Raw genomic sequence first — 20,992 nt, 5'->3', positions numbered from 1 at the left:
TAATTCAGCTAGAACTATCAGCATCTGGTATTCACAACCGGATAACTTATACACAGCTATAAGACAGAGATGGGACTGCAGAACATCTTCATTTGCTCTACTCAAAGGCCAGCAACTTTAGGCTCCCCCTTTCCTTGAGCTCTTTACATTCCAGCTGGTCACTACAAGAACTCTACAAAAGCAACTGTCCATCTCGCTGACTTGTCTACCCTGACTGACAGCATCTCTCCAGGGTTTGGCGCAGGGGCTTTTTCTAGCCCCAACTGAAGATGCTGAGGATTGAATTTGGGACCTCCCTGCATGCAAAAGAGATGCTCTACAACTGAGCTGTGGTGTTGTATAGAGTGGTCACTTATATGCAATGCCAAAAAAGAGGAATGAATAACCAAAAAGTACAAAAGAGGAACATATGTTTGCATTAAAATTGCATGTACAGTACTAATTTATAGTAATAGATGCAAATTTAGAAATGATTAATTTAACTATAAATACAGCACATCTCACCATTGTGAGGAAGGCTATGATTAGAGCTGTGTGCCAGGTGATCTGACAGCTTATTCTGCTGTCCAAGTGCTAACTGTTGAACTGTTAATTTCCCTTTTTATGGCTCATTACACTAGGCTTGGACCGAACGCCACCTCAAAAAAAAAGACACCTTCAAATAGAGGACTGCCCTCCATTTGAAGGACACATGGCCACCATAATTCTGTAACAAAAAAGTGCCTAAACTTGCTTCCCTGCTCCCAGTGTCTCCTCCCTTTTCCTTTTGCTGTCAGACTGCAAGCCTGAGAGCAGGGACTCTTATTACTAATATTATTACTAATATTATGAACAGGTAGTATTTGATCATGATATTTTAACTGCTTTATTTTCCCATTTTCCATGGATTATTTTTTTACGTGCACCACTTAGAAATGCAAATAAAATAATTAAGCCCCATATAAATGTATTGAATATTTTTAAAATGCAAACTGCTTTGGGGTCACTTGGTGATGAAAAGTGATATATAATTAATATGTTGTTCTGGCAGCCTTTTTTCAGCTGAAGAACAGGGTAAAAAAAAACTTTAAACAGACAGAAAGAAAACAAAGCTTAGGCTGCATACACACTAGGGACAAGGATCTATGCCATGCTTCCTCAACCTCGGCCCGCCAGATGTTTTGAGACTACAATTCCCATCATCCCTGACCTGCTAGCTAGGGATCATGGGAGTTGTAGGCCAAAGGTTGAGGAAGACTGATCTATGCTCTCATTGTTTATAAAGTGCCATGGACATGGACTATTGTTGCTGCAGCTGTTAGGATCCTGAGGAACTGCCTTATACCGCATCAGACCATTGGGGCCATCTAGCTCAGTACTGTATTGTCTACATTGAAAGGCAGCACCTCTCCAGGGTCTGCAGGCAGGGATCTCTCCCAGCAGTCCTGCTTGGTCTGAACAGCAAGGACCTTTGCATACCGATGTTGCGGTTACCTATTACAAACGCGGCCGTACTAAGCAGATACTGATTCCACTCGCCCAGACCTTCCATCCGTTACGGCCGGCCGGCCGCCCATCGCTCCAACCACATTTGCCTGTCAAAGGAGAACGACGCAAACTGGCCTTGTCGGCCGCCGTAGGTGCTGGCTTTAGCTTGGGTTTCTTCCGTTGCCCGGCAACTGAGCCTGGGGTTCCTTGGGCTAATCAGTCAGCGCGTAGAGGGGACTCCTCGCGGGTCGGAGTGACGTCTGCGTGGAGGAGGAGGGACTCTGGGACCTCATAACGGGGTGAGATCATCCAGCTTGCTCATTTTGGCCCTCGGGGCAGGGTGACCAGAGGAGGGGCGGGTTGCTACCTTGTTCTCACAATGGACGGGTCCAGGCAGCTTGGAGGAGCAACGATGGGCGAGACGACCGCTAGGGGAAGAGGGGACAAAGGAGAGAGAGGGGGAGAGAGAGAGAGAGAGAGAATAAATCTTGCGCATCGTAACCGAGAAGCAGCCCCGCTCTGCCCCCAATATAGCGGGATTTATTCCCAAGTGAGCATGCATAGGATTGGGTCTGGATCCACAATGGGCAGCTTGTTATGCACAGAGGCGAGTAAGATTGCAAGTTAACTGCTGGCGACCCCTTTTTTTGCAGCTCTGTAACTCGGCGAGGGGAGCCGGGTGGTCTCTGGCTGTTAAGCAGCTGCTCACAAAACCATTAAAAGAGCGGCAGCATTGAGGCAGGAGCCCCAGACCTATTTTGCTGGGATTGAGCAGGGCTTGTTGTTTAGTCGTTTCGTCGTGTCCGACTCTTCGTGACCCCATGGACCAGAGCACGCCAGGCACTTCTGTCTTCCACTGCCTCCCGCAGTTTAGTCAAACTCATGCTGGTAGCCTCAAGAACACCATCCAACCATCTCGTCCTCTGTCGTCCCCTTCTCCTTGTGCCCTCCATCTTTCCCAACATCAGGGTCTTTTCCAGGGAGTCTTCTCTTCTCATGAGGTGGCCAAAGTACTGGAGCCTCAGCTTCACGATCTGTCCTTCCAGTCAGCACTCAGGGCTGATTTCCTTCAGAATGGAGAGGTTTGATCTTCTTGCAGTCCATGGGACTCTCAAGAGTCTACTCCAGCAGGGCTTACTTCCAAGTAAAATGCACACATAGGATTGGGTTGTGTGTTCAGACTGGTTGGTGGAGGAGAATGTAATTTTGGGAGTGCTGTAATTACCCTGAAGTGGCCAGATGAATATTAATTCACCCTCCTGGCTAGAGAGTAAAATGTAGTGGCCTTAACATATGTTATCATTTCAGTGAGAGAAGAGGACTTGGATTTTAATTGCCAAGATGCAGGCATTAATGCCCGATCCTCAGATTTATGTTGAAAGAACCCTGGCAATCATTAAACCAGATATCATCAACAAAGAAGAAGAAATAGAAGATATAATTCTCAGATCTGGATTCACCATTGTTCAGGTAACCTGAAAAGAAAGACGTTTCATGTAGTCAAGTATAAATCAAAGTGTGTTTAAAATTAGCAAATCATATAATTACAAGGTCCTTGCCCCGATTCAAAATTATGCTTTTTATCTGCTAGTCATATCAAGCAGTCTCTATAATCTCTATAATAAACAAATAGTTTTGTGTTTAAGTAGAACTTAGAATATGCTTTTGCTTATTTGTTTATTCATATTATGTATTTATATCTTGCCTTCTAGGATATAACCTTTGCAGGTGACTTATAAGCAACATCAGTGAAAATGTATTAATCAATAACAATGAAATATCAAAAGTCAGGATCCTTCCTGCGCAGTGGTAGGCAGCCCTGCCAGCTGAAGCCAGTACGGTGGTACCTTGGTTTAAGAACAGCTTAGTTTATGAACAACTTGGATTAAGAATGCTGCAAACCCAGAAGTAGGTGTTTTGGTTTGTGAACTTTGCCTTGGAAGCAGAACATGTTCCGCTTCCTGTTGAGTGTAAATTGAGTCCCCCACTGCTGTGAGAAAGCAAGTCTTGGTTTAAGAACACTTTGGTTTAAGAACGGACTTCCGGAAAGGATTAAGTTCGTAAACCAAGGTACCACTGTACCTGGTTTTCTCCGCTACCTCCAGAGTTTTATGGTTTCTTCAAGGCAGTGACTTAAACAAATTGTTCAGATATAACAAACAGGTTACTGGCATCAGTTCTTTTTTTTAATACTGGATTTTCTGTAGAAATGATGAAACCAAATTAAATGGGTGTGTGTGCAAGATATGGGCTAGGACTTTGATATCACAGACATTGTTCAGATGCAGCAAAAAACGTGCATGCACCCAGCAGCACCTATCCCACAATCAGCACCTGTCTAGAAGCAACCTTCATGCCAAATTAACATGCTTCTGTCTCACAGTACTCAAACTCAAAATAGGTGAACACCAGTTCAGACTCATTATACACCATCATTAACACACCATCATAACAAATATTTTTGTTGTTCAAATGTGTTGGCAGATGTTTGCTGTCGGCTAAGACTGCTAAAACTTAATGCTGCTTCCATAGGGGAAATACTGTACAGTATTGCAATAACAAACTAATGTTTGAAACTGGCCACTTGATGTCGCTATTGCACAGCTTAGTCTCATTTTAAGAAAAAACATGCCGTTTCAGTTTTGCAAACAAGTAGTTAATCATTGTTCTTCCCAAAATATTTCTTCTTAGTATATTTCACTTGTTATACTAGCACAAAATTTGAACAGTAATATGCTTTATTACAAAGAAAAGAAAACTTACCATGAGCCAAGAGAGCTGAGTTGAATTAATATGTTTGATTTGTATCAGATAATGTGAATATTGAGAATGGATTGACCCTTTCTGTAGAAAAACTGATGTTGGGAAAAACTCCAACCACAACTGCTTACAGATCCTCCTATGATATTAGATGAGACATAAGAAGCTGCCTTATAACAAGTTAGACCACTGATCCACTTAGCTCAGAATTTTCAACACCGAGTGACAGTGGTTCTCCAGGGTTTCAGTCAGGAGTGTCTTTTTTAACCCTACCTGGAGATGCCAAGGACTGAACCTTGCACTTTCACTGCGGAAAGCAGGTGCTCTATCTTTTAGAGGAAAAATAAAGAGAACTGGGTATCGTCATTCATCAACTTACTGGTGGCAATGGACTCCATATTTCCAAACAGGCTTACCAAATTGCCTCATATTGGCCTGATTTATACAAGCACCATGTGGCTTAGCTGCTTAGAAGTGCAAGTGCATGAAACTTGCTGCAGGATAGTTGTATGAAGTAGGTCCACAAATGCTTGAAAAAGAGAATTTGTGGTGATGTGATAAAATAGGGAAATTGCCACAACCTTGTAGGGAGCTGCTTCACAGAAATTGCTTTTCATGTGGAACAGCTTGTGTGGTTCAGGCCAAACGTAGTGAACATGAAAGGGAACCATGCAGGGATATGGCAGGGGAGAGGTGGGAATAATCCAGTCCTGTTGCCAAGGTCACCAGCACCCCATGATCAACATCAATAGTATTAAAGGCCCAAAACTGGATCATTGGTAATTCCTCCATTGAACTCCAGGTGGCGTCCATTGATCAAGATCTCAAGCACAGTCTTTTCTGCATTTTTCTTTCCTCCCTTGACTTTTGAGCCTAGGGCAGGTATCAGGCTGTGTACTGTAGAAGTAGGGAAAGCAGGGCCTTTTGCTGCCTAGAGTAAGGACAAGAAAGCATCTGCTCCCCATTCCATGTACTGGCAACTGACTGGACTGGCAGCTGAATCTTACTTTCACAATTGTGAAGGGGTAGCATCTTCCCCAGGACTTCAGGCTAGTTTGGGGGGGGGGGGCATGCAGCAGGTTGCCTAGCATACGCAGCTCTGTCAGAGGGGAATGGCTTGGGGTGAGGGAGCTTAGGATGAACAGCCAGGAGGCCACTGCTTCCCCACATGTTGCCTGAGGTGGTCTCCTCACTTGTAGGCCTGGCTCTGGAAAAGAGATTGCTGGAAATTAAAGACCAATGCTTGCCACCATTTGTCTGTCTTGAGAGTGCGTCTCCAGGGTTGAAATCAAACTGCTGCATTAGCAGCATCCAAGTGACCTCCCTGGGGTGCCAGCCTGAGGTCCTGGGCTGCCCAGACAAGACCCCCTCTCAGCCTTGCTGATGTAGTCCAAAGGAAATTAGAGCAATATCTTTGGTATCAGCTTGGCTGCCGGAATTGCTGGAAAAAGACATATAAGGCACCATATCACCGTCTTAGAGTCTCCACTCTGGATTTCTCCCAAAGATATAGCAAAAGGCAGCAGAGGTTTAGAATCAGAGTTTTCCTTTTCCTAGATGGGCTACCTTACCAGGTAGATGAGCCCTGACATCCCTCTACAGCATGTGCAGAATCTGCCTTCTATATTGTTGTGTTAATTCCACCTGCTCAATCTGCCAGAGCCTGTCTTCACATGCAGGGGAAGTCCCTAACTCACCAAGGGTTTTTTGACCCATCAGTTGCTCTCACATGGATTAGCCAGCTAGTCGAAGCCATTTTCCATGTTGCGGCAGTCGCACAGGTGAGAGCTGAGTGCAAGGTGGGGACCAAAGGTGGACAAACTATCCCAGAAGAAACATGACGTGTCCTCCATGAGAAGTACTACCCCTCCGCTAGCACCCCATAAACCCAATACTTAAGTAATAAGATATGTTAATGCTAACTGTAATGCTTTATTATCTTGGAACAATGGTTTTAAGGAGCTATTTCTCTTCCCCTCTTTCTCTTTCTTTTTTCAGAAACGAAAGCTCCAACTAAGCCCAGAGCAGTGTAGCAACTTCTATGTTGAACAATATGGAAAAATGTTCTTTCCTAACTTAACATCTTATATGAGTTCTGGACCTTTAGTTGCGATGGTTCTTGCTCGGCATAATGGTATCTCATATTGGAAAGACCTGCTTGGGCCATCAAATACCATAGTAGCCAGGGAAAATTTTCCTGACAGGTAAAGTACTCCATTCACAGGACTTACGAACCACCTACCCCCAAATAGTCCAGCTGAAGTTAATGGATGTAATATTTTCAGTGTTTTAACCGCTCTTTTACAAAATGGGTGTAGGGTTGTGACAGTGAAGTTCGAAATAATTCACAAGGCCAGCTTATTGCAAATTCATTTTTTAAGGTTTACAGGCAGAGCAAATCAAATTATGGGACTCCATCATGCATTGTGACCACTGACAAACTGCCAGCGCAAACACCACTACCTCCTAACCGTGTTAGTTGCTGGGGCCATAGCCAGGGGAAAGCCCTAAAGCTCAGTAGATGCCACAAAGACGTGTCCATGGCATCCATAGCAATTCCACCAGCAGCCACCAATCTAAACACACCACCCAGCAAGCATGCCCGCCGCATCCAACACAACTGCCTCAATAGCAACACATACACGTCTCACGTGCTTCAGCGTGACACCATAAACAAAGCACATAGCCACAACAGGATTCCAAGAGCACAGTCACCACACTCCCTGCGGCCATCCACACACCACCATTTGTGTTTGTATCTATGCATTTGACACATGAAGGGTTTATATATCCAGGGTTTATGTGCCACTGTGCATTGATTGGCCACGGTGCTCTGCTGCATCCAAGGGCACTCCCATCCTATTGTCAGCAAGGGTGGGGTTGGTTATTCCCAAATCAGGCCTGCCCATTGTTTCCACTTCTGCCAGCCTTTTCATTGGCAAAAGATCCACCTAGTTTTGGCTTTGAGTGGGGCTTTGATGGGACCAAGCACACCTCTCCCCCTGCTTGCATACCCTTTCAGGGGCATTCTGCCAGGCAATTTGGCAACAGATGTAACCTCTGCTCATTGGGATGTCTGTACCAGACAAATGGTTTTCTACTGGCAGAGGGAGGGGATATTCTACAGGCATGGCTCCCTTCCATCAAGAGCCTTGGTTCTATCATATCCCAGATGCCTCTCGACTTCCAGATCAAACATATTTAGCAAATTCAAGTCCAGGCATGTAAGGCTATACTTCTTCAATTTAGGATATATCTATAGGTTGATTGCTCTTGGAGAAAGGAGCAGAGTAATAATGGAGTGAAGTAGGAGAGGCAACCTTTATGTTATATACGTGACATTATTTTTATGCACATTTTTTTTCAATTTAATTTTCAATTTAATTTTCAATTTAATTTTCAATTTAATAGACCAAGTTATTTTGTATATTAAAAAACCGAATTAAACATGTTAATTAGAAGTTTATTATTATATCAGTGACTGAATATATTAACACGTCTCTATGGTTTGTAGCTTAAGAGCAATTTATGGGACAGATGATCTAAGGAATGGACTTCATGGCAGTACCAGCTTTTCCTCAGCTGAAAGAGAGATCCGGTTCATGTTTCCTGAAGGTACATAATTATTGCCATCTAGAATTAGCATTATGTAAAGGAAAACCATCTGTTCTCTCCCTCCCTCCACACCTGCCTCATTCAAATATAGTCTACCTTTTAGCGCAGCTTGTTTCTCCCTCTACACTGGTATGAGGACAGAGCTGGGATGGCGGTTTCACTCAGCGGTATATTGCTGGTGAAACAGCCACCGCTACAGCTTGTTTTTCCCTCAGGGCGCTGGTGGCAGAGGGACTCAGGAGCGGCAGTGCTTTCACTCACAATATACTGTTGAGTGAAGCTGCCATCGCATTCTGCCCCTCATACCAGTCCCAGGCGATGTATCAATACATTGCCCAGGCCTAGCCACCAGTCAGGAGTGATGGAACCTGGAGTCCCACAGGGCCACAAGTTCCCCATTCCTTTGCAAAGCCATACTGCAGAATGCTGTGCCTTGCTGAGTATGTGTGTCTGCCTGGGTTTTTTTGTAAGCAAGCAAAGAATTATATTTGACCTTTTGTGGAAGAAGTAGCCAACATGTTGCTGAACTACACCTCCCATCATTCTTGACCTTTTGTCATGCTGGCTGGGGTTGATGGGAGTTGAAGTCCAACAACATCTGGAAGCCCTATATTGGCTTTGTCGTCTTTACAGCTTCAGATGGAAGCAGTTTTGTAATTTCTGAGCTTCTCAAATCTGGTATGGTTTGTGTATGTCAGACAATATTTATGATTCAAGCATTTTTAAAAGATGTCCCATAGAATAGTAGAAGTCTTTCATGTGGCTGGCGCTAGCAACTCCCCTGGAGATAAAATACGTTTTCTCTTATAAATTGGATAGATTATATGTTAATCCTTCCCTTTGATACAAGTTCCAAAGTAGATAACCCCAATCAGCTTTGTCCTGTATCAACAGTGTGCTGAAGAATCAGCCCCTATGACTCCTTTAGCCTTAAGGTCTTTTAATAAACAAATCTAGGGTTTATCCATGTGCTATGTTCATGCTACCTGAAGCTTTGCAGTTTTTGTTTAGATGAATGTTAACAACCAGATTTTCAGTTATTTTCACATTCAACAGGAAAACTATATTGAGGTTCTTGAAATGGCAAGATAGTGAGGAACTTCTCAGCCACAGTGCCTCCGTCTTGCCAAGATTCAGGCTCAGCTTATTTTTCCTCATCCATTTCACGACTGTAATCAGGCAATGGCCCAGGGCCTGCAAGGCCTCTCCTGATTAAGATATTATGGAGAAATAGAGCTAAATGTCATCATCATACTGATAACACCTTGCCCCCAAACTCCCAATGGCCGCTCCCAATGGCTTCATGTAAATAATAAATGGCACTGGAGATAAGATAAACAGTAGAAAATGGAGCCCTCAAGGATTGGTATGGGGAACTGTGTTGTTATTTTATTCATAAACGAACTAGAGTTAGAGGTGAGCAGCAAGGTGCCAAGTTTGCTGATGATACCAAATTGTTTGGCATGGTTAAAACAGAAAGCCATCAAGAAGCACTGCAAAAGGAACTCTGCAAACTGAGTGAATGTGTGGTAAATGGCAAATGCAATTCAATGTAAACAAGTGATGCATATTGGGGGGGGGGATTAATACCACATATAGATCATGGGGTCAGAAATGGTGGTGACTGACCAGGAGTGAGACCTTGGGAGTCATAGTGGATAGCTGAATTAAGATGTTGACCCAATGTGCATAGGAATATTAGAAAAGGGACTGAAAATAAACCTGCCTGTATGATAAAGCCATCATACAAATCTGTGGTATGATCACATCTGTACACTTCTAGTTGCCTTACCTCGAAAAGGATGCCATAGAACTGGAAAAGCTTCAGAAAGGGGCAGACAATTCAAGAGCCTGGAAAGCTTACAACATTTGAGGATTTAATGAGTTTAGAAAAAGGGTGGAACATGACAGAGGTGCATGGGATTATATGCGGTGTGGAGAAAGTAGATGGAGAGAAGTTTGTCCCACTCATAATACTAGAATTTGGGGTCCTCCAACAAAACAATGTTGAAAGATTCATGACAGATGAAATAAAGTCCTTCACACAGTACATAGTTAAACTATGGAATTCTCCCACAAGATGAAGCAGTGGCCACGAGCTTGGACAGCTCTCAAAAGATTAGACAAATTCACAGAGGTTAAAGTGATCAATGTCTACTAACCATGATGGCTACTGTCCTCCACTGTTGAAAGCAGTATGCCTCCAGTTTCTGGGGGTCACAAGGGAAGAGAATACGCTCACACTCAGGTCCTGCTGTGAGCTCCCATGGACATCTGGCTGGCAGTTGTGAGAACAGGATGCTAGACTTTGGTCTGATCCAGCAGGGCTCTTAGGATGGGCTCTTCTAATTCAGACATTACACTCCATGAGTATGAGGTCTACTTCCAGTCTTGTTATCTGAACAGAGTCTGGGGGCAGGGGAACATAATCTGAACCATTTGAAAGATCTCATATAGCCAGTGAGTACTAACTACTCCATAGTTAAAGCCATGGTTTTCCCAGTAGTGATGTATGGAAGTGAGAGCTGGACCATAAAGAAGGCTGATTGCCGAAGAATTGATGCTTTTGAATTATGGTGCTGGAGGAGACTCTTGAGAGTCCCATGGACTGCAAGAAGATCAAACCTCTCCATTCTGAAGGAAATCAGCCCTGAGTGCTGACTGGAAGGACAGATCATGAAGCTTAGGCTCCAATACTTTGGCCACCTCATGAGAAGAGAAGACTCCCTGGAAAAGACCCTGATGTTGGGAAAGATGGAGGGCACAAGGAGAAGGGGACGACAGAGGACGAGATGGTTGGACAGTGTTCTCAAAGCTACAAACATGAGTCTGACCAAACTGCGGGAGGCAGGCTAGCGGTTACTGTTTCCGTCTCCCTCAGGACTTATAAGTTAAAAGTTTAAAAAGAAACCCTTTCTTTTTAAAGGAAAGGGGGAGTTAAGAGGGAGCAGAGAAGAGGCGTGATAGAGGGGAACCCAGTCTCTAGAGTGTAGGAGACCCCGGAAAATACAGAGAAGATCGACGTTTAGAACTCTGTGGAAAAGTTAAACAGTGAGAAGACTCTCCGACGCCATATTAATTGCGGAGGAAAGGAAGGCAGAAAAGGAACGGAGCTGCAGACGCCATATTTAAGTGGCTTTAAAAAAAAGGAAAAACGTTTAACTTTGGGGGGCTATCTCACCCTACTACCGTATGTTTGCTGTGTGGCCACTCTCCTCCCACTTTTTTCCTTTTTTTTTTTTTTTCTTCGGAAAGCTAAATAAGAAACTCTCTCGGGGGTGAAAACAGACCATCTATCACGAAGATAGGTGCTTAACACTGCACTGCCTTATTTGATAATTGAGGAAATTTCTAGCTGAGTCTCTCCTGGACTTTCTTTTTTTTGGACTACCGGTAAAGTGATAGCTTTGCAGAAATCTCACTTTACTTGCTGGACTAATATCTCTGAATACGAACTTTTATTAGTAAAGAATAGGTAACTTGAAAACAGTTAATATATTAAAATTGGCATCTAAATTTGGACTATATATGAAGTTTTAAGTACTGCTGTCATATTGCTCTTCATCATCATTATTGGGACTGGCACGGACTCATAAATCCATAAAGAAGGTCCACGGTCATTAAGACCCCGGTTGGATTAGCCCGAATAGGGGCAAGAAGATCCCGGTTGGATTAGCCCGAATAGGGGCAAGAAGACTACAAATTGACTATCTTTAAGAACCAGCGGCCATACAACTTGCCTTAACATTGGGGGGGGGGCTAGAGATAACAGATCAAATACTATAAATAGAGGGGAACTGGAGGCACTATTCCGTGCTTTGGTTTTTCTTTTTCTTTTTTATTTGGTTGTCTTTTTGACCTTTACTATTAGTAGTTATGTTTTCTACTATTGGTATATGATGGCAGATGTTTGAGACTCGATATATGCTCATTGGAGATCAAATATAGTATTTGTAATTAGTAAGGATAAGAATACTAGACAGGTATAGTTTAGAGGAATATTTGTTATTCAGAGACCAGTGATAATGTCATACAATCAAAAAAAAGGGACGGAGGGGGGAACCCCAACAGATAGGAGAGCATCAAAACAAGAAACAGAATTTAGAACAGAAATATTGAGGATGTTTGCAGAAATAAAGCAAAGTGAGAAAAATTTAGAAACAAAACTAGAACAGGTAGACAACAAAATTGGAAAAATGGACAAGAAAATTGAGGAGACAGTAAGCGAGCTTAAAGGACAGATCAAAGAAGTTGCGAAAAGAGTAGACGAGGGATTTAAAAAGACTAAACAGGAAATGAAAGAAATGAAAAGAGAAGAAGAAAAAATGAAAAATGAAATAGCAGATTTAAGTAAAACACAGGAAGAATTAAAAGACTCTATTGCGATGAATGAATTAAAACAAAGAGAAGTGAACTTAAGATTTAGACAGATCCCGGAATTACAAAATGAAAATATAAAGGAAAGATTAATAAAAGAGATAGCACAATGGATGGAGTTAGAGGAAGAGGAGGTGGCAAAGACAATACAAAATGCCTACAGGATGAAAATTAAGTCAAGTAAAGTAAAGAGATTTCCTGGGGATTGCCTAATCACATTTAAAGATAGGGAGATGAGAAATTTGATTCTACAGAGGAATAGAGAGAAGAGACTGTACATTGACGGGAATTACGTAATTATTTTCAAAGATATACCTATAAGACTCTTGAAACGGAGAGAATCTTATAAACCACTGGTGCAACTGCTTAAAAAAAACAGGATAGACTTCCGCTGGGAATTTCCGGAGGGCGTCTCTTTTTTCTATAAAGGAGTCAAAAGAAGATTAACAAGCCCAGAGGAAATAGGAAAGTTTACCAGAAGATACAAAGAACTTCAACAAGGAGAGGAGGAACCGAAAGGAGCTGAAGGTGGAACAAGACAGAGGGAGGACTCAGAGCTGGGAGAAGAGGAAGAACAGATTAGAAGAAAGTTGGAGGAAGACGAAGAAGAGGAAGAAGAAGAAGAAACAGAAAGGCTTTAGTGAAAAACTTAAACTTAAACCCAAATCTAATTAGTGGTTAATTCTTTAAAAAAAAAAAAAAAAAATGACACTAAAATTATGGAGTTGGAACATCAATGGGATGAACGATAAGAAGAAACGGAACGGTATTGAGCATATATTAAAAAAGAAAAATCTAGATGTTATATGCCTTCAAGAGACACATGTGGCTAAGAAACACAGGAAAATTCTGATCAATAGGAGGCTAGGGAATGAATTTATCTCCTCAGATAAAGAGAAAAAAAGGGGAGTAGTTCTCTATATTAAAAATAAAATCGAAGCTCACCAACTATTTAAGGATGAGGAAGGGAGAATAATTGCGGTGCGCATTCGCTGGCAAGGTGAAACAATGATAATAGTAGGGATTTATGCACCTAACGGAAATAAGACACAATTTTTTAGCTCATTGGAAGAAAAGTTATTTGAATATGCGGACCAGAAAATTATTATAATGGGAGACATGAATGATGTGACCTCTACTGAAATGGACAGATTAAGAAAATCAAAGAACAATGAAGGGAAACTTCCCAAGACCTTTTTTACATTGATTAAAAACTACAACTTCATAGATATATGGAGGTTGAAACACCCCCTAGAGAAACAATTCACTTATCATTCGGAACCGAATCAGTCGTTTTCAAGACTTGACCAAATATGGATATCGAGTGAGCTGACACCAAGAATAAAGAAAATTGAAATTCAGGCCAAAGTTATATCAGACCATAACCCAATAGAAATGGAGATGAAGGGAGTAGAAGAACGGACTTTTAGATGGAGACTAAATGATAATCTATGGGATGATCAAAAATTCACTGAAAGAATGCGGAAGAAATTAGCGGAATACTTTTTGGATAACTTAGATAAAGGGGTGAAAACAAGTACGGTGTGGGATGCAAGTAAAGCTGTAATGAGGGGTCTTTTCATCCAACAAAACGCACTGAAAAACAAGATTAAGGAAAAGAGGTCAAAAGAGATTTTGGGACAGATTATGGACTATGAACAAAAACTGATTAAAAAACCAAACAACGAAAAGATAATGCAGGAAATAAAATCCCTTCAAACGCAATTCGCAATGATAATTAATAAGGAGGTTGAGTGGAATATCAAAAGATTAAGACAAAAAAACTTTGAATATGCAAATAAGTCAGGAAAATGGCTTGCGTGGCAAGTCAAAAAAAGGAAAGAGCAAAATACAATTAGTAAAATAATAATAAACGGAAAAGAAACAACTGATTCGAAAGAAATTAGAAAAGGATTTCAGGATTTCTATGAGCAACTGTATAGGTTCAAGGAAAGGAACAATAGGAGGAAAATAGAAAGATACCTAAAAGAAAAGATGGTGAAGAAGATGTCATCAAATCAAAGAGAACAGTTAAATGTCCCAATTCGTAGAGAAGAGGTAGAAGAAGTGATAAAAGAATTAAAAAGAGGAAAGGCCCCGGGCCCAGATGGGTTCACTTCAAGTTACTATAAAGAAATGAAAGACACGTTAATGACGCCGCTAACTGATGTAATGAATAACATCTTGACAGGAAAAGACATCCCTGGCTCCTGGAAAGAGGCCCTTATCACAATCATCCCAAAACAAGACTCGGACCTAACTCAAATCAAGAACTATAGACCCATCTCCCTATTAAATACGGACTATAAAATATTCGCTGGAGTTTTGGCTAAAAGATTAAAAAAGATATTAATAAAGTTGATACATGAAGACCAAGCGGGCTTTCTTCCTGGAAGGTTTATAAGAAACAATACGAGAAATATAGTTAATATCATTGAATACCTTTCTGATAGATGTGATAAACCAGCAAGTTTAATTTTCTTAGACGCGGAGAAAGCCTTCGATAATGTAATTTGGGAATTTATGTTAAAGAATTTGGAAGCTATGGAGGTGGGACAAAAGTTCTTAAATGGGATAAAGGCAATTTACACAGAGCAGAAGGCGAGATTGATAATTAATAATGTGATTACAGAGGATATAAAAATATGTAAAGGAACGAGGCAGGGCTGCCCGCTCTCGCCTCTGCTCTTCATAACGGTTCTGGAGGTGTTACTGAATGCAATCAGACAAAACAAACAAATTAAAGGGGTAACTTTAGGCCTTAATGAGTATAAGGTTAAAGCCTATGCAGATGATGTGGTCTTAACGGTGGAAGAACCTATAGAAAGTATAAGGGCGTTTCTGGACGAGGTCGAACAATTTGGAAATCTTGCAGGTTTCAAATTGAATAAGAGTAAGACCAAGATGATTATTAAAAATATGGAGCAAGATAAGGTTACAACATTGCAACAACAAACCGAAATTGAGGTTGTCAGAAAGATAAAATATTTAGGTATCTGGATTACCAACAAAAACATTGACCTATACCAAAATAACTATGTACCGGTGTGGAATAAAATTAAAAAAGATCTGACGCTCTGGACCAGGATGAAACTATCATTCTGGGGAAGAATCTCCATGGTGAAGATGATGCTGCTACCCAGGTTGTTGTTCCTGTTCCAAACACTGCCCATTTTAAAAGGAACAAAGGACTTTAAAGAATGGCAAAAAGCGATTTCCAGATATGTCTGGGAGGGGAAGAAACCAAGAATTAAATTTAAGTTGTTAACAGACGCAATAGAAAGAGGGGGCTTCGCCTTACCAGACATGAGACTTTATTACGAAGCAGCATGTCTGTGTTGGATAAAAGATTGGGTAAAGTTAGAGAACAAAGAGTTATTAGATCTGGAGGGGTACAACAACAGGTTTGGGTGGCACGCGTATTTATGGAAGGATAAAAAGAGAGTGCATAGGGGATTTGGTAGCCACATTTTTAAAGGACCATTAATAGAGGTTTGGGACAGATATAAAAATATATTAGAACCAAGAACACCACACTGGTTGTCCCCACAGGAGATGATAGGTGTAAAGAAAGTTAATATGAAGGAAAAATGGGGGAAGTATGAAGATATGGTTGTTTATGGAGGAGGGAAGTGGAAAGTTAAACCATACGACCAGGTCAAAATGCTCACACAAGGTTGGCTGCATTACTTCCAGATAAATGAGTTGTTTAAAACAGAGGTGAAGGAAAGAGGATACGTAGAAAAAGAATCAATATTTCAAAAAGAGATAATAAATAGTGACTACAAAAACCTTTCCAAAATGTATAAACTACTGCTGGAGTGGAATACGAAGGATGAGGAAGTGAAGTCAGTGATGGTACAGTGGGCAAGGGATTTAAGATATAACATTCAAATGGAAGATTGGGAAAAGCTGTGGAGAGTAAATATAAAGTTTACAGCCTGTACACTACTAAAAGAAAATGTAATGAAGATGCAATACAGGTGGTATATGACTCCTGTAAAATTAGCTAAGATGTATAAGATAGACAATAAGTGTTGGAAGTGTAAACTTATGGAGGGGACGTTTTATCATCAATGGTGGGAGTGCAAGAAAGTTAAAAGCTTCTGGGAGGACGTATATAATGAACTGAAAAAGATGCTAGGTTACACTTTTGTTAAAAAGCCAGAAGCTTTTCTACTATGTATTATGGGAAAGGATATCAGGAGAAAGGATTGTAAACTATTCCAGTACGCGGTTACAGCAGCCAGAATTGTGATAGCCCAGAGGTGGAAGCAGGAAGAAATGCCAACAGTTGCAGAGTGGAGAGCAAAATTGACAGAGTATGCTGAGTTGGATAAATTGACAGGGAAATTAAGATACCTAAAAGATCAAAAGTTTATTGAAGATTGGGGGAAATTTGTGGGTTATCTGGAGAATAAATGTTTTGTAAATACAACGCTAGTGGGTTTTAAAGAGGCACTGTAAAGAATTAACAAGTATTGTTCAAATCGAAATAATGGATAAAGGGAGATATGTATGGCAATATGTAAGGATGGAATGTGTTTCAAAGACTCAAATTCGAAGGAATGTCAACGTCGCCGAAGGAAGTCAAAAATGAATGGAAAGTTCTGTATTTCGGATATATTGTATTTAGAATGAAATTAATAAAAAATGCTAAAATGCTAAAAAAAAAAAAAAAAAAAACTGCGGGAGGCAGTGGAAGACAGAAGTGCCTGGCGTGCTCTGGTCCATGGGGTCACAAAGAGTCGGACACGACTAAACGACTAAACAACAACAACTAACTACACATTTATCATGTTAGAAACTGACCATCTGGAAATGCCTTTGTTCATTATCTAATGAATTAGAGGTGGCTTAGGATAGCTTTCCCCACCACTATCCCAAGGTCAGCTGTTATTATTTGTTTCTGTAGAACAACTTCATTATGTGATGAGCCAATGAATTCAGTAAAGTTTCGTGCTGAATGACATTGGGAGCAACACACTGTATCTGTTCTCTGCATTGTTTTGTGAGACATAAAATAGCTTAATTGCTAATAACTATAGAGAACAAGCATAAAATAGGTTCAACATTTGAAGGTAATAGATTATATATTTTTATATCTGTGGGAGGAATTCAACATTGTGCTAAGTCGATTGCTCTGTCAGCACAAGCGTTTCTCCTTGCCTGGTGAAGTGATCTGCCCCCTCGGGCTGTTCCAGAGCCACTTTGTGGAGCAGGGAAAGAAGGAAGAAGTCTTGTGCTAGCAGAAGTGCTTGCCACAGGTTTCCACTAGCAGGGCTCTTTAGCTGAATCTTGTTCAATACGTTGGCAGTAAAATATGTAATTCCTTTTCCTAGTGATTATTGAACCAATCCCAGTTGGGCAAGCTGCTAAGGATTACCTGAGCCTTTATGTCACCCCCACCCTGCTGAAAGGACTTACGGAACTGTGCAAGAGGAAACCAGCAGATCCTTTTGTATGTATCACAATGACTGCCACTATCATGCCTAGAACACAATTGATGGCCTCAGGTTGGTGTGGGGGGACCTAATTCCACCCCCGCTGCCTATGAGGAGCCGGTCCTTGTGGTATCAAGAATGGGAATGCAAAAGAAAAATTGACAGCAGATAAGAGCAGTACTTCTCTATCTGCATATTTAGTCTGGATCCATTAAGCCAGAATACCCATGATCAATTATTCTTTGCATGTAAGGAGCAGTCTAGACTGCCTGCCTCCTTCCTCAACTTCTCAGACAAACAGGTTCATTAAAAAAAACAAACCCAAAGGTGAGAATCATTGGAAGCAAAGTGTATTGGTTTTAAGAAGCGTTCTCCTTTTAAGAATCAGTTGAGGAAATGGGAATTATTTAGGGAAACTGGGTAAATTGGGTTCATTCTGAGTGACATTCGATATGCAGAGATGTAGGATTTGAATTCTTCCAATCAGCAAATCTTTTGTTCATATGGAAATGAAATTGAAGATAACCTGTTTCTTCATTTTTTTTCTTCTATAGACATGGCTGGCTGATTGGCTAATTGAACATAATCCCAACACACCTAAATTGCGACATAATGTGATTATAGAGGAACCTTAAGGAGGAAAAGTCAGTTGCAAGATGTTGAAACTCTTGAGAGACTGTCAGTTAAAAACATAATTATTTAGATTTTGCCGACTACTGTCTTTTGCATTTCTTATTAATAGTAACATGAAATAGTTTGAAAATAGTATATAAATAAATCTATATTTGGAACTTGAATAAAGAACCATTTGTAGCAAACAATGGATGTCAAATAATGTAAGAGTTGGGTTAAAGTAAATTACCCACAATTGCTTTTGGGTTTGCGATCAGCTGAGAGGTGGCTTCTTTTCATTTATACTGCTATTAACCGGTTCTTGTTTCAATTTGTACAGTTCTTTGCAGATGTTACACTTGACCAACAATTTGTGCAATAACATCTTGAGTCCCAGTGTTTATTCAAAGTCAAATATGTTTATTCAAAGAAATAACAGAGCAGAGCTACTGCCCACCCCCTGCCCAATTTGTTGTTTTCCTCAAGGCGTATGGTTGGCCACTGTGGAAAAGATACTTTCCTAGATGGGCCCTTGATTGGACCCAGGAGAGCTCTTTCCACCCAAAGTAGTTCCTCTGTTTAATTTTAGTCTCTGGTGACCTGCAAAAATCTAGAATTGTAAAACTTCAGGAATGACATCAATGGAAGATTCAATCAATTTTCTGTCACCCAAAAAAACCCTATTCCTCTAAAGATAGGAGCACATAGCTGCTGTTCATACACTTGCTTTAAAACAAATTATGTATATATCACAATATATTCAAGCCTCCTACACTAACTGTGCAGTAGGCCTTTGCACACAAATACTCTATTGACTATTTCCAACTTGTTTCTTATATATTTACACCAATCTAAAATATATGGGTTAAATCCAATTGTGCCCTTATACTCCCAGATCCAGGAAGACACCTTTGCTAATGAAATAGGGAGGTTGATTATTTTTCTTCAATTCCTCCTCCCCACTGAAGCCACCTGTGTCATCTTTATTGCTTTTTTGGACATCCCAATGCTTATTAATAGCCATAGATATAAGTAGGGCCCCTTGCCTATTTAGAGCTTAGAGAGAGAGAGAGAGAGAGAATGAACGAACGAACGAACGAACCAAGAATCTGTAAAAATGGTCTTCCATCTCCCATTAGTAGAGATGTCTGCTGAATCAGCCATGTCTGTAGGTATGGAACTCAAATAACATAATAAAAGCACCTAATTATAATGCACAAAGGAAACGACTCACAGTTTAAATGAAATTTCCATCTCAGCCTAGGATAATAGGAGCACTAAGTCATGACCTTCACTGGAATCCAGTTCCTTTAAGTGATGCAACAAGAGAACATTCCTCGAGGTGTGACTTCTAATCACTATTTCATCATGATGGGAATAGCTACACCTGATTAAATTAAGGCTTCTATGCAACTCAGAAAGCCTAAGGGGTCATCTCAACATCTGGACCTGGGGACTGTGGCTGTTAATTTGATTGTGTTTATTTATTAAATCACCCATTCATTCTTTTATCTATGTCCCGTTCCCCAAGGAGCTCAAAGCACTGTACATTTTATTATCCACCTGTGTAAAGAAGCCAAACTCAAGAAATTAAATTCCTAGGCTATAGTTATCAATAACACTCTCTGGAAAAAAATTAAATCCATTGACTCATTTAATAGCACTTATCTCCTGAGTTCCCGTACAGTAGTCATTAATCTTGGCCACCCTTTAGAGATTAGGATCCTAAATTGGCTAATCTTGACACACACCCCTTTAAGGATTAGAATTGCAGATTGTCCATTGCATTGTAATAAATTAATTGAGTAAAGTAGCTGACATGAAAGGAGCAGATTAAGGACACCAACTTTTCTGTTTTTCAAACCAAGGTTTGGAGAGTTGATGCTCTCTAGAGCCAAACTCAGAAGACTTTGGTTTTGTTGAACTTGCTGTTCCAGAGCAAGGAATACAAACTGCTTTATTCTACTGATGGGTGGCAGACCTAGAGAAGTGGGGAGTATAAGCTCTAGGTAGAGATGCTTTTGGCTACAAAGAGGGCTGAAGTGTCTGCCTACTAGTCTGAACATTTCACACCTGGCATTGTGCCTACAGCATGAGAATATTTTAGAAAACCATACTGAATCATTTTTGCACTTTGATGTTGTTTATTTGCAAATGTCAGTTCAAATACATAGAACATGCAGACCCTCACATAATGTCCAGTAGCAGCTTCGAGACCAACTAAATTTGTTCTGGGTATAAGCTGCAAGGGTATAGAGAAAAGGGGAAACCCAGAAATTGCTGTTCTGTTAACAGAAAGAGAAATCCTCTTCCCTTGAATCAGGATCATAGTACTACAAATTATGCCTGTATATGTGCATATGTAGAGTGGCTTCCTCCAGTGTTCTGAGCTCTCTGTTACTGCCTCTTGGCCAGAAAAGTATCCAGCCCCCTGGAGTCCCAAACACATCAGAGAAGTGATTGATAAGTATTGCGTCCTAGAGAATGGCTGCTGACCAAATTGCTGTGGTACTACCCCCTGCTAGCTCATGATAGAGTGACACTACCATCAACTCAGAGGGAAGTCCCTTGTTGCTCTTCTCAGCATTGTGGCAGCAGTTAATGGCAAGTGGGCGGGAAGAACAGCTTGCAGACAAATGGGGGAATGATACCTCTCATCATGAGAACATTAAAGGGTTGAAAATGTCTCCAGTTTTATGGCATGAATTTCCCCCTTG

General features: G+C 40.9%; 1 protein-coding gene across 3 annotated transcripts; it reads left to right on the top strand.

Annotated features, from left to right (window-relative positions):
* The first annotated feature begins 1,611 nt into the window (after window positions 1-1,611).
* NME5 (NME/NM23 family member 5) lies at window positions 1,612-18,484 on the top strand. Of its 3 annotated transcripts, none has more exons than XM_081851483.1 (6): window positions 1,612-1,766; window positions 2,776-2,937; window positions 6,226-6,431; window positions 7,742-7,842; window positions 17,562-17,680; window positions 18,218-18,484. In XM_081851483.1, the coding sequence occupies exons 2-6, from the start codon at window positions 2,809-2,811 to the stop codon at window positions 18,296-18,298; spliced, it is 636 nt and encodes a 211-aa protein (XP_081707609.1). In that variant the 5' UTR covers window positions 1,612-1,766; window positions 2,776-2,808; the 3' UTR covers window positions 18,299-18,484. The 3 variants fall into 3 exon arrangements, with proteins under 3 accessions (XP_081707609.1, XP_081707611.1, XP_081707610.1); XM_081851485.1 differs by lacking the exon at window positions 1,612-1,766 and adding an exon at window positions 1,776-2,017; XM_081851484.1 differs by lacking the exon at window positions 1,612-1,766 and adding an exon at window positions 1,776-2,074.
* Window positions 18,485-20,992: the final 2,508 nt, after the last annotated feature.

This window comes from Podarcis erhardii (genome assembly GCF_964252035.2).
Source record: "Podarcis erhardii genome assembly, chromosome: 2".
Classification (NCBI taxonomy): Eukaryota; Metazoa; Chordata; class Lepidosauria; order Squamata; family Lacertidae; genus Podarcis; species Podarcis erhardii.
This window is presented reverse-complemented; position numbering and strand designations above follow the sequence as displayed.

Coding starts and splice junctions, on each gene's coding strand:
- NME5 (XM_081851483.1), top strand. CDS start 2,809: ATGCAGGCATTAATGCCCGATCCTCAGATTTATGTTGAAAGAACCCTG. Junction 6,432..7,741: donor AGGGAAAATTTTCCTGACAG/GTAAAGTACTCC, acceptor TATGGTTTGTAG/CTTAAGAGCAATTTATGGGA. Junction 17,681..18,217: donor GGAAACCAGCAGATCCTTTT/GTATGTATCACA, acceptor TTTCTTCTATAG/ACATGGCTGGCTGATTGGCT.